This window comes from Neovison vison, chromosome 12 (assembly GCF_020171115.1).
Source record: "Neovison vison isolate M4711 chromosome 12, ASM_NN_V1, whole genome shotgun sequence".
In the NCBI taxonomy this organism is placed as follows: Eukaryota; Metazoa; Chordata; class Mammalia; order Carnivora; family Mustelidae; genus Neogale; species Neogale vison.
The window spans coordinates 82,378,323-82,394,387 of NC_058102.1; the positions used below are offsets into that span (position 1 = coordinate 82,378,323).

At 38.6% G+C, this 16,065-nt stretch overlaps 1 protein-coding gene across 1 annotated transcript in view; it reads left to right on the forward strand.

The window, feature by feature from the left end:
- The first annotated feature begins 1,105 nt into the window (after positions 1-1,105).
- The window catches only part of ARID2 (AT-rich interaction domain 2), a 163,824-nt gene continuing 148,864 nt past the window's right edge, over positions 1,106-16,065 (forward strand). Inside the window, exons 1-3 of the mRNA XM_044228747.1 lie at positions 1,106-1,329; positions 1,445-1,538; positions 2,608-2,705. Of these exons, the coding sequence (XP_044084682.1) occupies positions 1,238-1,329; positions 1,445-1,538; positions 2,608-2,705 (284 nt within the window). The 5' untranslated portion in view covers positions 1,106-1,237. The remainder of the gene's footprint in view (positions 1,330-1,444; positions 1,539-2,607; positions 2,706-16,065) is intronic.

The window sequence follows — 16,065 nt, forward strand, 5'->3', positions numbered from 1 at the left end:
CCCAAAAATACTAGCACAAGGCTCAGAAAAGCCGATTCCTTTAGACCTTAAAAAAAAAAAAAAGGTAAGAAATTGACTTTATTCCGATCTGTGAATGATGCGTAGCGTGAGGAGCTGCCCCTCGGAACTTGCCCTCCCTACCGAGCGCCAGACTGGTTCTGTCGGGCTGGCAGGGAGTCCCAGTCGGCCCTTCCAACAGCCGGGCCGGGGACGCGAACATCGCCTCCACCCCTAACCCTGGAACAACCGGTAGTGGCCGTTTCCCCGCGCCGCCCCCCTTTCCGCCGGCTTTGTGTGCGTGTGAAATGTGCGGCACATTGCAGATGAACCCTAAGCCCGGCGAGCCGAGTCTATTGTTCCCCGCGAGGAGCTGCCGGGGCGGTGTGGAGCCAGGCGCAGTGCCGCGGCCGGCCCTCGGGGGTCGCTGTGCGGCGCTGGTGCCCAGCCGTGGCGGCGGCGCTGGCGGCGGCAGAGAGGGAGGCTGGCGGGGAAGGAAGCGGGCGGGCGGCGCGCAGCGGCTCGGCTGCCGCCGGTGCTTTCTGCCCGGGGACGCCCCAGCCGCCGCGGCCGAGGCCGCGCGTGAATGTATGCGAGGGCCCCGCGGATCTGCGGCCGGAATACACGCTGTCACCCCTCTTTCCACAAACCACCACACAGACCTCCCCCTCCCCACCCCCAGCCCCGCCTGCCCCAGCCCCGCCGCCGCGGCCGCCGAAACTCCCGGGCCTCCGGCCGCCCCAGCCCCTCACCGTCGGCTCGCCTTTCCCCTCGCCCGCTCGCGCGCCCCCGGCAGCAGCACCATGTTGAATCGCGTCCCCAGGCCGAGCCGCCTGGGCCGGCGGCGCTGAGAGGCGGGCGAGAGCCGGGCCGCGGGGAGGGAAGGAAGGGGTGGGGGCCGCGCTCGCCTCGCGGCTTCGCGCGGATCCGGCAGTCGCCTGCCCCTCTAGTTTCGCTCCGATTTCTTTAAACTTTTTTAGAAATTCCCCTCCCTCCTTCCCTCCTCTCCCCCTGGCCTCCTGCTCCCTCCTTCCCCTCCTCCTCCTCCTCCTCCCCCTCCCTCCCTCCCTCCCTGCGCCGCCGCCGCCGCCGCCGCCGCCGCCGCCACCGCCGGCCCATGACTGAGCCCCGCCGCCGCCGGCCGAGGAATGGGCTCCGGGCTCTGGTAGGAAGCGCAGGGAGCTGGGGGCGCTTTTAAAACACCGATCTGGGTTTTTTAAAAACCTCCTTTGAAAAAATAATGGCAAACTCGACGGGGAAGGCGCCTCCGGACGAGCGGAGAAAGGGACTCGCTTTCCTGGACGAGCTGCGGCAGTTCCACCACAGCAGAGGGTGAGAGCAGAACCGGGGGGGCAGCGCCGGGGCGAGCCGGGGCGAACGGGGCTCTCCCGCCCGGGCCGGGCGCGGGGTCCCGGCTGACAAGTGCGGGGCTTTCTCTCTCCCGCAGGTCGCCTTTTAAAAAAATCCCTGCGGTGGGTGGGAAGGAGCTGGATCTTCACGGTCTCTACACCAGAGTCACTACTTTAGGCGGATTCGCGAAGGTGAGTGGAAGTTTTAATTTGTATTTCCCTCTCGCTGGCCTCTTCCAAAAAGTCTCCTTTGACCCCGGAGTGGGCGCTCGGGGCCGGGGGGGTGGCCCGCGGGGGCAAAAGGCGTTCTTTTCGCTCCCAGCCGGTGGCACGGAGGCGGACGGCGGCGGGGCTGTTTTTGGCCTGGTGGCTCGCGTGCGCGCGGCGGGCGCGGGGCTCGGGCGGGCGGGCGGCCCGGCGCCGGCTCGCGCCCTGCCCGGTGCCCGGCCGGCCCGGCGGGGTCTGAGCGCCGCGGCGGGGAGTGCGGGCGTGCGGGGCGCCCGCCCGAGCCCCGCGCCCGCGCCCGCCCGCCCGCTCGCTCGCTCGCTCGCGAGTCAGCTCTGCCGCCGCTGCCGCTCTAGCACAGGCGGAGACACAGAGACACACAGACTCTGAGAGCAGTTTTCGTGCAACTCAAAATTAGCGCGGGCAGGTTTAACATCGATAATCGGCTGCGAAATGATCCCGGCAGCCGGGGGCACAGCCTCGGCCCCGTCGCCCTCGGTTTATACAGCTAACAAAAGAAACCAGGACCTGTCTCCAAATAGCCATCTTAGGCTTCAAGGCTAGGCAGAAGCTGTAGGCCTCAAAGAAGGGCCTATGGAGATGGATAGATCTGGGAGAGGGATCGGAATCGGCCCCGGCCCCGGCCCCCCCAGAACCTGCGGACGTCGCTGTCCGGAACAGTATTGATCCTTTTGAACTTTTTTTTTTTTTTAGTGTAAACGGACCGCGTTGAGATTTAAAAGGGGGCGACAGAGGGACTTGCGATTGGTTATTGTCCGGGCTTCAAAAACAAAACAAACCCACCACCCCCCTCCCGCCCCCCAAACAAAACAAGTGCTATTAAATACTGGGCTCTCGGGTGAAAACAGAGTGATTCAAGCAGCCCTTGCTTAGTTACTCTTACGGATCGATGTGAAACACCCACTGATGCCTGAGGTAGCTACAGATCTCTGTAGAATGGGTATTTATTTCATAGTTAGGTTAGAGTTTTCTTGGATGGTGCACTCTCAGACAAGTGTGGCTGTGTTTTTAACAGGTTTCTGAGAAGAATCAGTGGGGAGAAATTGTTGAAGAGTTCAACTTTCCCAGAAGTTGTTCTAACGCTGCCTTTGCTTTAAAACAGTATTACTTGCGGTGAGTAGTAGTGACTCTTCCACAGTATTTGGAATTGAGGGACTTAAGGGGACGTTTGTTTTTAGGGAAAAAAAGAACCCCCCCCCCCAACAAACCTTGCTCACCAAGCAGTTTCTAAACTTCTATTCATTTTTTTCAGTCTGAGAAACATCAAATATCCATAAAGTGGGGTTGTAGGAAGGTGAAAGTTTTCCTCACCTTTTTTAGGATTGTTTACATTTTTCATACAGGATCATTACAGGTGACACCCCACCCCCCATCATGGTAAACATTCTTTTGTGACATTGTTATTGATTGCTTGATATCCATGGAGGGGCAGAGATGTGATGCTTAGTAAAAGAGTTAAGATAGTTAATGAAACTTTGTATCCCTTGGGAAATTTTTTACTTAGCTTTGGAAACTCCTTTGCCTTTTTAAATTCTCACTTTAAGATTTTAAAAAAATGAAACCTCTTGTGTGGAATCATGTAACGGAGTGGTTTCTCAGTAGAATGTTTCCACACAGCATAACATGTTGGTGCCTTAGGTGACCAGGATTGTTTTTCAAATAAGTTCTTTGGAATCTTTGAGTGACGTAAAAACGTTCAAAAGGATTATTATATATGTAGGAAGATTAAGGATATTGTGAAAGGGAACATTATGATTTGATTTCCTTTCCTTCTCTCCCTCCTTTTTTGACTCTATACGACAAAATAAATTTCTTATTCAGTTGATAGGTCCTGCAGCTTAGGTGATATATTTTCTGATTAAGCTTTATATTTTTTTCTGATAATATTTTCATATTGTAATGTATTATGAGGTCATCTTTTATTTTTAACGCTTAGTTTCTCATAGAGGGTCTTTAGTTGGTGGTTATTTAAAACTAAAATAATGCTTTTCATATTTATTGCTTTTTAATAATGATATAATTAAAGGGATATAAAAAAGGGATAGCCTTTTTTTAGTTAACATGGCTTCTGCATAGTTTGAGTTTGGCATTTATCATTGCTCCAAATGCAATATCCAAATGTAGATATTCTGTGTGAAGTTCAGCTTTCTGAAGTAGGAAATGCAGTAATTGCCCAGGTGTACTTTCTATTGGCTATCTTAGATTGACTTCAGGCTTGAAGCTGAGGAGTTCACAGAACTTTGTGGGCAGTTACTGAATTACACAGAAGTCTAGAAAATATTAAATATGGCTAGTTGTTATCTGTTCTAGTGTGTGCGTGATGGCAGTGTGTGTCAGAGTACATTTTTAAATAAAGGTCTAAAACAATAAACAAAGTGAAATTAACCCCCCAAACTGTTGAGTTAGTAATGTGGTGAGAAGTAGAGAATTTTATATTTATGGTGCTAATTCATTTGCTCATTTCCATTTATAACATTGAGAGGAATATTATTAATACAGGTCTTGGTTTTTTGGGAATCAGTTTGAACTATTTGGATTTTAAACTGTTTAAAACACATTTTAAAGTTATGCCTGGTATTTATTGGATTGATTGATTGATTGATATTTAATATCCAGAAGGTACTGAATGATATGAGTGGTTCATGAGACGTGAGTTACTGTGAAGAATATGCAAACAGGATTTTAGCATATTCAATTAAATGTCTAGAATTCAGTTTTTTTGCAAGTTACATAAATACCGTTTTTCCAGTTATAATTTCTATCCGGAGATCATATCATTCACTGATTGTACTTATAAGTACTATTTTTAAATGTAGAGCTTCAGGTTGTTTGCAACTCTTTACATTGTTCTTGGATCAGTTTGAGCTTTATGCTCCTATTAGAACTGCTTTTTGAACTATGTCCTTAGCTAAACTTGTTTTTCCTCCATATGTCACTCTCCAGGTTTGTTTTTGTAGGGTTGTAGCTAGGCTACTAGGAAAAAAGTTGAAGCATTTGTTTTGGAAAATAAAGCCATGTGAAGATTTGCATGGCTTGTAAAGAAATACAGGAGAAATATGCTGGTCAAAAATTGGGTACTACCAACCTTGAAAGATTTTTTTTTTGATGGTGGTGTAATATTGCACTATTAGAGGACATGTGTTATGCTGGGTTTTACACCTTCCTCTGAAAAATCTTAACTGGCAGACAGGATGCCAAGCTTTCACAGTAATTCTGTTACTTAACCATAAGAGTGCCTCTTTATAGTAAGAAATAGTAATCAAGTGACTTTGTGAGTTCCCTCTTTGATATATCAAATTGAATATCACAGTTTCTGATGAGCAGACAATGCAGTGTGTTTTATAAATCACAGGTAGAATAATTTTTTAAAATAAGAAATGCTTTTCCTTTGACTATTATAAGACTGCTGTTACACATATCAGTTCTCATTTACTCTCTAAGCTTACTATTTGCTGACATACCTCTGTAATTTCATGATTACATTGGATGGATGGCTGTTAGCCTAGTATAGCCAGGATGAAGATATGGTACATCTTCATGGTATTACAGACATTTAAGTAAAGAGGAGCAAACTAGTGTGCTGGCCATGTATATATTTTAACATTTCTGTGTTCGTTTTGATACAAACATACTCTTGAGTGTAGAGACTTGAGTTCAGTGGTCTGTCAGAAAGTTTGCTTGATTGTATCAAACATACCTTTGTTCAGTTGTAGATTGCGTATAAAAATTTCTCAAAGTTTAAAATTGAAAATGTGATTGATGATTTGTCTAAACACTGGCATTTAATATTTTAAATGTTCATGCCTACTAGTAATGTGTGAGAGTACTCTATTTAAAAATTGGATATTAATCCTCCATCACGTCCATATATTTTGTTTTCACTTAGTTCCTTTCTTGGCCTGTCCATCTCCATTTCTTCCACAGATGGTAATTACTAGAATATCCCTATCACTATAAAAAGATAAGGTAATATTTTCTACATTCTTGTAGTTGGAGAAATTAAAGTGCAAAGTATATCCACGTGCTTTAGGGGCATTTGATAACTGGACAAAAAAGTTGTATTCCTGACACATGTTCTGCAATATTTAATCAGTCTATTATGAATTCAGTTAGTCACAAATGATTTTAAGAAATTAAAATGTGGTTGGAAGTTACATATGGTTAAATGCCCGATATGAATGCGTAGCTATACACAGTGTTCTATATTTACTCAGTGAATTTTATTTTATTTTTTGTTCTGTTTTGGTGCAAAGATTGGGGCACAATTTACTACTCTTATTGCCATTAAAAATTTGAAGGCTTGGTATGGAGATTTAGGTAAATATTTCAAACACTAAGCTGAAGAATTTTGTTGTAGCTTATACCAGTAGTAGTCAAGGTTAACTTAATGTTTCTGTTATAAAACTTGATTTTTTGGAAAGGAGATGAAATATCTTCGACATTAAAATATTTATTTTTATATATTTATTTATTTTAAGATTTTATTTATTTATTTGACAGAGACACAGGGAGAGAGGGAACACAAGCAGAGGGAGTGGGAGAAGGAGAAGCAGGCTTCCCACTGAGCAAGGAGCCTGATGTGGGGCTTGATCCCAGGACCCTGGGATCATGACCCGAGCGGAAGGCAGATGCTGAACCACTGAGTGACCCAGGAGCCCCTAAAAAATTTATTGTACAAAACTATGTATTACTGATTTCCTTATAATATTGAATTTTTTTTTTTACATGTACCTACCTTTAGAATAGCAACTTGATTGTGGCATTGTATTCAACAGAGTGAATTTTCAGTTGCATTGTGAATTTGTTCTATTTTTTCCCTTCTTGCTGAATAAAGTCCTCCCTTAAATTTTACCAATCTAAAGAGTTTACATTTATCACTTAAATAGAATGAATACATTCATGTTCTCTAGTTAGTGTACACCATGTAGATTACCTCTTTTAAGAGAAAGCATTTTTATGAATCACTTGATGTTAAGTGAACGAATGCTTCACAATTGTAATAGAAAAGTAATACACTGACTCTGTGACTTGCTAAACAGAATTGTTAAGCAGACATTGCTTGCTTTATTCAAGGAAGAAAAATAAAAGTAATACGGAGATTGGAAGGACAGCTATATTTAAATAAATTATTCATATATGCATTTTAAATTTAATATTATAAACTGTATCCTTTCATTCTGAACAAACCTGATTTTGATATCTTCTGATATTCTGTTACATTTTAAAGGGCATGCAGACATGTTGAAAAGAAAGTAGAGAAAGTTGAAAGACTGATCAGGGCTCAGCTAGGTTAATGTTGTATCTTAGAAATAATGTTTAAACAGCTTAAATTTGCCCCCAAGTAGAAATAAACCTAACTTACTCCAAGATAGTTCGTTCACTGAAGATATGTATTTTACTGAGGATACCAACCAGAAACTTAACCATAACTCCCAAAAATGTTTGTGCTTTTTTACATTTATATTTTCTGCCTTAGCAGTCAACTAAAAATGTCTATTTCTAAATAGGAGCACTCTTTTATAATCCTGCCCGTACACTGTTGTGGAGTCAGTATTTCCATAGTTGGTTGTGTGTAGAATCCTCTGTAACTTTAGTAGAAAAGCATATCACTGCTGTGACTCTTTTTCATTGCCAAACATACTGGAAGTTGGAAAAGGAATGAGGAACAAACATTTTAATTCATTGCAACTTAAGTACATTGGTCTATGAGCAAGTATTCAATACATATTTTTAGGTGAAGTGTTTAGAGCTTTTATTAATATTTGGTAAAGAAGTCTACTTGGCATTTTCCAGAGTGGTATAGGCATTACTAAAATTTACTGGCTGGGGTGCCTGGGTGGCTCAGTGGGTTAAGCCTCTGTCTTCGGCTTGGGTCATGATCTCAGGGTCCTGGGATTGAGCCGCACATCAGGCTCTCTGCTCAGTGGGGAGCCTGCTTCCTCTTCTCTCTCTGCCTGCCTCTCTGCCTACTTGTGATCTCTGTCTGTAAATAAATGAATGAATAAAATCTTAAAAAAAAAATTTACTGGCAAAAATGCATTTTGTCCAATTTGGGAATTAGAAGATGTATGGGGCAGAGCGAGGGGGATTTTCTCTGTCTGTGCTTCTTTGATCTGCCACCAACATCATCACCATACTCTGGTATTTGGGATCGATTAGAGTAGAAATTCCCAATTTGTGCTTTATAAAATACTGTTCTCTCGAAATGTCCTTGAAAAAAAGCCAAATGAATTTGAACAGTAAAGCAAAACTTGGGTTACTTTATTGCAGGACTTCTTAGAGACTTTATTTTGTTGATGTGCATGTGGATCTCTGGACAGCCTGGAGAAAGAATTTATTATCTCCTTCCCTGTACCATAGTAAATGGTGTTTCCCAAACACTACCACACATAGCAGGAGTGTGGTGTGAAACCGCATGTTTGAGGAACAGTTGTTCTTTAGAGCACAATTTGGGAAATTCTGATCTAGAAGAAATAGGGATTAGGAGGAGAAATTTTAAATATGGAAAATAATGAGGAAATGAGAAATGAGGTAATTATGTATATTTATATAGAGGTATATAAATATGAATGTAAATTTTTAGGAGCTATTATTGGCATGTCTTTAACAATGGCTATGCAAAATTACATTGGTAATACTTGTTAAATATTTGTGTGAAATAGGGGAATGTTAAACTTATCTCATGTTCATTGACAATAAAAGAAAGGTAAAGAAATACTTGAGTCCAAATGAAGAAAAGTTGCCCTGTAAGATAAGCAGTAGCCTTGGTCTAGAATGGAGAAAGCTGTCCTTGTAGATACATACCAATATTTTTTCTTCTATTTAAACTATAATGTGATGAAGGGCAGAAGACAAAAAAAATCCCAAAAAAACAAACAAACAAACAAAAATGACCATGATAAAGATTTTTTTAAGTCTTAGGCAATGGTTCATAGGTTAACTTGATATTCTTTATGACAAAGGAATTTATGATTTTATTTGACCACTTAGTCTTCTTTTAACTCAAAATTCTTGTTTGAATCAGCAACTCCCAAGAAGCAAGTAACGGCCCTATATTTCCCCATTGTCCATCATTCTAACTAGAGTCTTTTTTTTTTTTTTTTAAACAGGATATTTATATTTAAGTTTGTTTTTAAAATTTGTCTATACAAAGCTCTGTTAAGAATTATGGCAGAATTATTGATCACATTCTTTTATGAATAGTAATACTTTTGTTGAAATATTGTGAGAGTCCTGTTAAAAATTTGTATTTACTTCAGTTCTAGAGCTTTAAAAACTGAGAAGTCATATCATGAATTTTGACATTAGGAAAAGCTGTTTAGAAGTAAATATTGTTTAAGGACTAAACTTCCTGGAGTTAAAAAGATTATCTTCAGATATTTTATGGCTTGAGGTTAAAAGCACAGTTTTTATGAAAAGCAAAATTATTGGCTTGTGAATTTGAAATAAATTTAAGTAACATAGTACTGTTTATTCATAGTAGAACCAAGGAAAATAGGCAGATTGATTGTTTATTCAGAAGTGCACAAAAATGCATATATGCTGATTGATACTGGTATTGGTTACCTATCATAAAATTTGTTGATGCTTTCACTTGGAAATAAAACTTTTGGGGGACCTAGAACAAAGAGATGATTTAGAGCAAATGTCACTCTCATTAATGTTCAGATTATCTATGAATTTCATTAAGCTTTCCAAGAATTGTGTTGCTAACATCAGAGTCTAACATATATTTTTCTGTTTCAAAATATAAAGTATATCATTTGTGCTTTAATACTTTTTGCATATTCATTATGTAATGAGTGGATGTTAATTCATTTCTACAAGATATATACCCTGTTGACTAAGTACATTGCAATAACCTGTTGCTGGAGCTATAATTTCTTTGTGATATCTAGGAGTAGCTGTCAATGTTCTGAATTGTTGCCCCAGAATGATAGATGCATAATTCTATTAGTATCTAAGTCAGTGTTTCCAGGGTCCTACCCCATCTTATTGTGGGAGATTTTGTGGTTTGGCTGAATCTTTTGTTTGGGCGGTTTTATCTCATTAGTCTCTTGACAGTTCCCTTTTTCTTTTGCTATCATACCATTGATTTTTGAAGTAATGGGGTCATTTGTTCTTCAGACTGTACCAAATTCTGGATTTGGTTGGTTGCTTCCTTCTAGTGTCAGTTAACTTGTTCCTCTATCCCCTGTGTTTATTCCCTGAAAACGGATAGTTAGATTTAAAGCTGGATAAAATTCAAGTTTGGTATTTTAGGCGTACTTGTGTTTGTTGCACTGTGCTTTTCATTGAATCATGAGACATAATCGTGTTTATGCTGTCCCATTTTAGTGGTATGAAAATTGATGAGTGGTTTTTTAAAAAGTGTGCCATAGGTGATTCTTAGTGTGTGCTGAAGTTTGAGAACAGGTGATCTAATTATTGTAATGAAACTAATTTAGTAGCTGAAATAACTAATTTAACTTGGTATCAGCAAATTGACCAGGGCTACATCCAGAACAAAACCTCTGTGTGACATCTGGTCTGGGGCACCTGCTCAAACTGCACCTGTCATCGCTAAGCAGAGCCTGGACACACCCTACACTTTTGTCTCTGGGCTCCAGAGAAGCTAGCAAGGGCTTCACTTCAGTTGAGGGGAATGAAAGGGAACATGAATTACTAATTCAAACTTATCCTAACTGTATTTGTGTAATTTGAATTTTAAAAAACAATTAAAAATTAAGTTTTCCTTAATATCTAGGTGGGTTTTTTTTTTTTTTTTCTTCCTTATAGGACTTTATGTTATTTGTCCCAAGTAAGATGCCATTTGTTTTATTGAATATATTGAATGTTTTGCTACTCTGTGAGGATTTTGTTGGTCTGTCCTGGTACTACTGCTGAGGGAAGGTAACTTATATTTTATAAATTCCTATACAAATAACAACATTAACAATAATTTTTTTTAATGCACTGTCTTCATTTTTCAAGCCATTTTTATATGTGAGATTTTATGTTAATCATTTCCAATTTCAGAAGTAATTGCTGTTATTAGAAAAAATAACACTCAGAATAAAATTTCTTTATACCACTCAAACTCTTTTCTTTTGGAGCATATGGGCTACTTCTTAAAAAAAAAAAAAAAAATGAAAAAGTCTGTAGGTTATATCCAACTCTCAATCCCAAGTATCAGTCATTATGGCCAGTTAAGAAAGTATTTTTCTTTTAATATATTTCAGACCACACTTTTGCCCCCTTACCTTTCTGTTTCCTTCCCTAGTGATAGTTTTGCTTTAACAAAGCATTGTGTTATTTATCACCCATCATTATCCACAGTTGTAAAATATCTTCAGGTATATTCCATGTTTTGGTATGTTTACCTTCTTTTTCTATCAGTAAATGATTTTTTTCCTTACCATTTAGTGGGGCCAAGATAAAATGTTGCTTTTTATGAAGCAGGATTTAAGTAAAGTTCTATAAGAGTCTGTTGTTTGCATATACATCTTATTGTGAAATATTGTGAAATCTGGTTCTAGCCTCTCTGAGTTCTTTCTTGGTGTCATTAGTTAATTCTTACTTTATAGCATTCAATGGTCAGTTGCTGTGTGCACAAAGATCATTTTTATCATGTAATTATATCATTCATGGTGAAGTGTTTTCAAATGAAATTTTTTTTGTTCCTCTGCTAGCCCATTGGTTAATTTTGAATAAGTAAAATGTTAGTAGAAACATACATGCGGTGAATAGGAACATTCATCTGTTGAAATAGGACAAAGAAGTCACTATAAGTTAGGGCTCTATGTAGGAAATACCTACTTGTAATACTTTAGAGATGGGGCTAAATTTAAAGTCATCAGTAATAATGTCCGGGCTGATTATACTTTTCATAATGGCTCATAGATGAGGTGAATTTTCACTGTAGCTGAACTCAAATAAGACCACTTCATACTTCATAAAAAGAAGTCCCTACCTTAGCAGGCTGTATCTCTAAGTGCACTCCCAAGTAAGAGGTGATATATTCTTACATGGTTTGTTATAATCTTTTTAGTTTACACCATTAAAAAGTCAAGCATCTGAATTTGTGATAGTCCCACATTGCAATTCACTAATTGACTCTAGTAGTAAAAAATGTTTGAGAAATGGTAAACCTAATCATTACCCTTCCTTGCTGTGTTTTCTTTTTTAAAAATAGTTCAATTTTTTTACTATAATGTGAAATCTTATTTATACTTCATTGGCTATTGACTAATTTTTATCATTTTGCCATATTTGCTTTATGTTTTTCTCTTTATACGTGATGATATGTATATATACTCACGTTATTATTACTATGTGTAATCATTTGATATCATTATAGATATGTCCTTTTAAATATGGGTGTATTAAGAATAAAACATTCCCTTAATGTATAAATAGTACAGTTACTAAATTCAGAAAACTTAACGTAGATACAGTCATTTTATCTGTATTATGTATAGACTTTATTCAAATTTTGCCACTTGTCCCAAAGATGTTTTTTATAGCATATCGTACCCACCAACACAAGTCCATAATCTTGTATTACGTTTACTTATATTTCTGGTTCTTCAGCCTTTCATGATATTACCATTTTTGAGCAGTACAGGCCAACTATATTATAAAATTTGGATTTGTCTGATGGTTTTGCAGGATTAGATTCAGGTTAAGCATTTTTGGCAGGGGGCCAAATGTCACTTTGTCCTATTGGTGATGTTAACTTTGGTTTGAGGTGATGTCCTCCTGGTGTCTGTACTGTAAAGTTTCCATTTTTCTTTTGTCATTAATAATTGACATGTGGGGATACTTTGAGAGCTTATAAATACCTTGCTAACCATTAAACTTTTACCTAATAATTTTAACATCCATTGATGATTCTTCCCTGAATCAGTTAATTACAATGGATTTACAGTGCTTATTTTCTAACTTTATCATTCCTTCTGCATTTCTTAGTTAGAAGTCTGTGATAAGGAAAGTATTTTCATTCTCATTATTTATTATATTTTTATTTTATACAGTGGATTAATATCTGTTATTATGCATTTTGTTGCTTAAATTTGGCCAGGAGGAGCCCTTTGAAGCTGGCTGCTGTATTTTTAACATGTTCCCATTTTTAAGCTCTTTACTTTCTGACAAAATAAGATTTTCCAGGCTTAACTTGTATTTTGCATACCCATGTCTAGCATTAGCTATTTCTCCAAGGAATGTCCTGGGTGGGTTTGTTTGTTTGTTAGCATAGAATGGTATCCAGAAACCAGAATCTGGTTGGTAGGTGTACTAATTGTTGTTGGGTTGTCTGTCTTCCAGGCTCTCTCAGAGTAAGGGTTACGAAGTTTAGTTATTTTAGTTATTTTAAATACAGGTACACATATGTTAAAAATCACAGTGCTGTATATACTGAAATTTCCGGCTATACATCCACACAAGTGTCTTATTGCCTTCTTTCATATTATGCATGTATCTTCCTTCTCCTGCATTGAGATCCGTAGATCCCACACCAGTGTATTTACTCAACTTGTCAGGTCTGTAATACATGGAGTATATAGTATATAGAGTTATAAATTCTTTGTAGTTCTTTTTGTGTTCAGACTGAAGTTATATTGGTATTTTGTTAAAAAATTTGCAGTGGTTGGATTCTTTTTTTCTCCTGTTACTGTTATTCACTTAAAATACAGTAAATTCGTATTTTTTCCATTTGTATTCAGTTTTGTGATTTTCCCCCACTTGTGACTTTATTTGTGAGTATGTAAAACAATAAAATTCTAAAATCATAATTTAAGATTCTTGGAAGTTATCCTCTTCCCTTCCATTTCTCTTCTGCCCCCTTCCCACCCATACTTTGTTGGTAACCAGTTTCCTTAGTGTCTGGTTATCCTTCCTGTGTTATTTTTTGCAAAAATTGTGTGTGTGTGTGTGTGTGTGTGTGTATACACACTGCATATGTGTATGCATTCGTATGTATGTATGCATTCTTAGTTTTTGTTAAAATGAAGAATGCATTTTGCCTTTTTTTTTTTTACTTAATGTATCTTGACTATCACGCTAATAAATACACAAAGTCCCATTCTTTTTGTTTGTTTGTTTTACAGCTGTATAATATTCCATTGTGTGGCTATATCCTACTTTATCCCCCACATAATGGCACTTAGGTTGGTTCCAACATTCAGAATAGCAAATAATGCCATATAAGTAATCTAATGCAGATCTAGTAACCTTAAGCAAACCTATTTTTAAAGTTTTGGAGATGTATCTTCAGAGTAATTACTAAAGTGGGTGTTGATGTAGTAATCAAAGAATAAATGCATATGTAGTTTTGTTAAATATTGCCAAATTCCCTTTGTAGGATAGAACTATTAGAATTCCCAACCCAGTATATGGAAAGTGCCTATTTCCTGCAGCCTTGCTATGTGCTATCAGGCTTTTTAAGTCTTAACAGTGTAACAGTTAGGGCACCTGGGTGGCTCAGTGGGTTAAGCCACTGCCTTCAGCTCAGGTCATGATCTCAGGGTCCTGGGATCGAGTCCCGCATCGGGCTCTCTGCTCAGCAGGGAGCCTGCTTCCTCCTCTCTCTCTCTGCCTGCCTCTCTGCCTACTTGTGATCTCTCTCTCTCTGTCAAATAAATAAATAAATAAATAAAAAATTTAAAAAAAATGTAACAGTTAAAAAATGGTATCTCACTATATTTTAATTATTGTGGCATACAGATCATGTTTTATAGATTTTACCTATTTGAGAAAGAGAGGGAACGCACATGTATGTGCATGTGTGAACAGGAGGGAGGACGGGGCTGGGAGAGAGGGACAAGCAGACTCCACATTAGTGCATTTGGGGGCTCAATCTCATAATCCTGAGATCATGACCTGAGCTGAAGCCAAGAGTTGGTCACTTAACCTAGTGAGCCATCCAGGTGCTCCATAGATTGCATGTTCTAATATTTGGTAGTGCCATTCCCATCTCAGAGTTTTGTGGGTTTTTAAAGGAAGTTTTCATGGCCATTTTATGTCTGTTTTTCCATATGAACTTTAGTGTCAATTTGTTCTATTTCCAGAAAAAAGGCTCTTTGGTTTTGGGGTTGTTTTTTTTTTTTGAATAAATATTGCATTAAGTTTATAAATTATTGCAGAAGAACTGAGATGATGGTATTGAGTTGAACTATGCAAGAACAATGGAAGTCTTCCTATTCAAATCTTTTTGTGTTACGCAAATTTTCCTTTTACAGGTTTTGGACATTTTTAAAGTTTATTCTTAGATTTTATTATCATTTCTGTTCCTACTACAAATGTGGTTTTTCTTCCATTTTAGTATTTTAATTGGTTATAATTTATTTACATGAAAATTATTTTTTGTATTAGAATCTGCCTTACTCAATTGTTTTACTGTTTTTTGGAGGCAGTTTTTGGTTTTAGGGAGGGGGTTGCATAGGGACAGAAGAAGGAGGAGGAGAGAAAGAATTCTAACCAGGCTCCATCATGCCCAGTCAGGGCTTGCTCTCACTACCCTGAGATCATGACCTGAGGTGAAATCAAGAGTCTGTTGCTTAACTGACTGAGCCACCCAGGTGCCCCAGTTGTTTTACTGTTTGTATTAATTTTATCATAGATTTTTAGGAATTTTTGGATATACTAGGATGTCATATGCAAATAGAGGTGGTTCCACTTCTTTGCTAAATTTTATGCCTTTAATTATTCTCTACGGTCTAATTGTATTGGCCACTCTTATATAGTTGGAAAGATGAAGGTGTCTTTGCCTTGATGATGACCTTAATTTGATGTTTCTGGCATTTCTTCATTGACTAAGATACTGCCTGCTGTGTGTTCTTTTTTTTTTTTTTTTTTTAAGATTTTATTTATTTGTTTTAGAGAGAGAGACACACACACTTCAGCAGGGAGAGGGGCCAAGGGGGAGGAAGAGGGAAAGGGAGAAAATCTCAAGCAGTCTTTGTGCACAGAACTTGCCATCTTTGGGCTTGATCTTCTGACCCTGAGATGAAGACCGGAGCTGAAACCAAGAGCGGTTGAGCAACCGCTCAACCAACTGAGCCAACCTGGTGTCCCCTGCTATATGTTCTTGATGTAGTCCTAACTCTATATGTACTACTAAGATAGTTTTTCTGTATCTGTTTATTGAATGAATGATACTATTAGACTTAGAAGTCAGATTTAGAGATATCCTTCATATGTTTTATCTACTAGAATTCAGTTTTATTTTTTTTAATCTGTAAGTATTTATTATCTGTATTCAAGAGGGAGCTAATACTGAATATTACAATTTTTAAGTCTCATTTCGCAGCTTATATTTGAATGTGGATATTTCTCCTGTTCTAAGATTTTAACATATAAATAAAAAATCAGCTGCAATACTAATTGATAACTTTAGAAGATGATTACCTTTTTCTGTTTTATCTATCCATTAAAAAGTCTTTACTATTTCATTCTTTGCTGGCTCTTGCATCACATGCTATATAAAAACAAGACA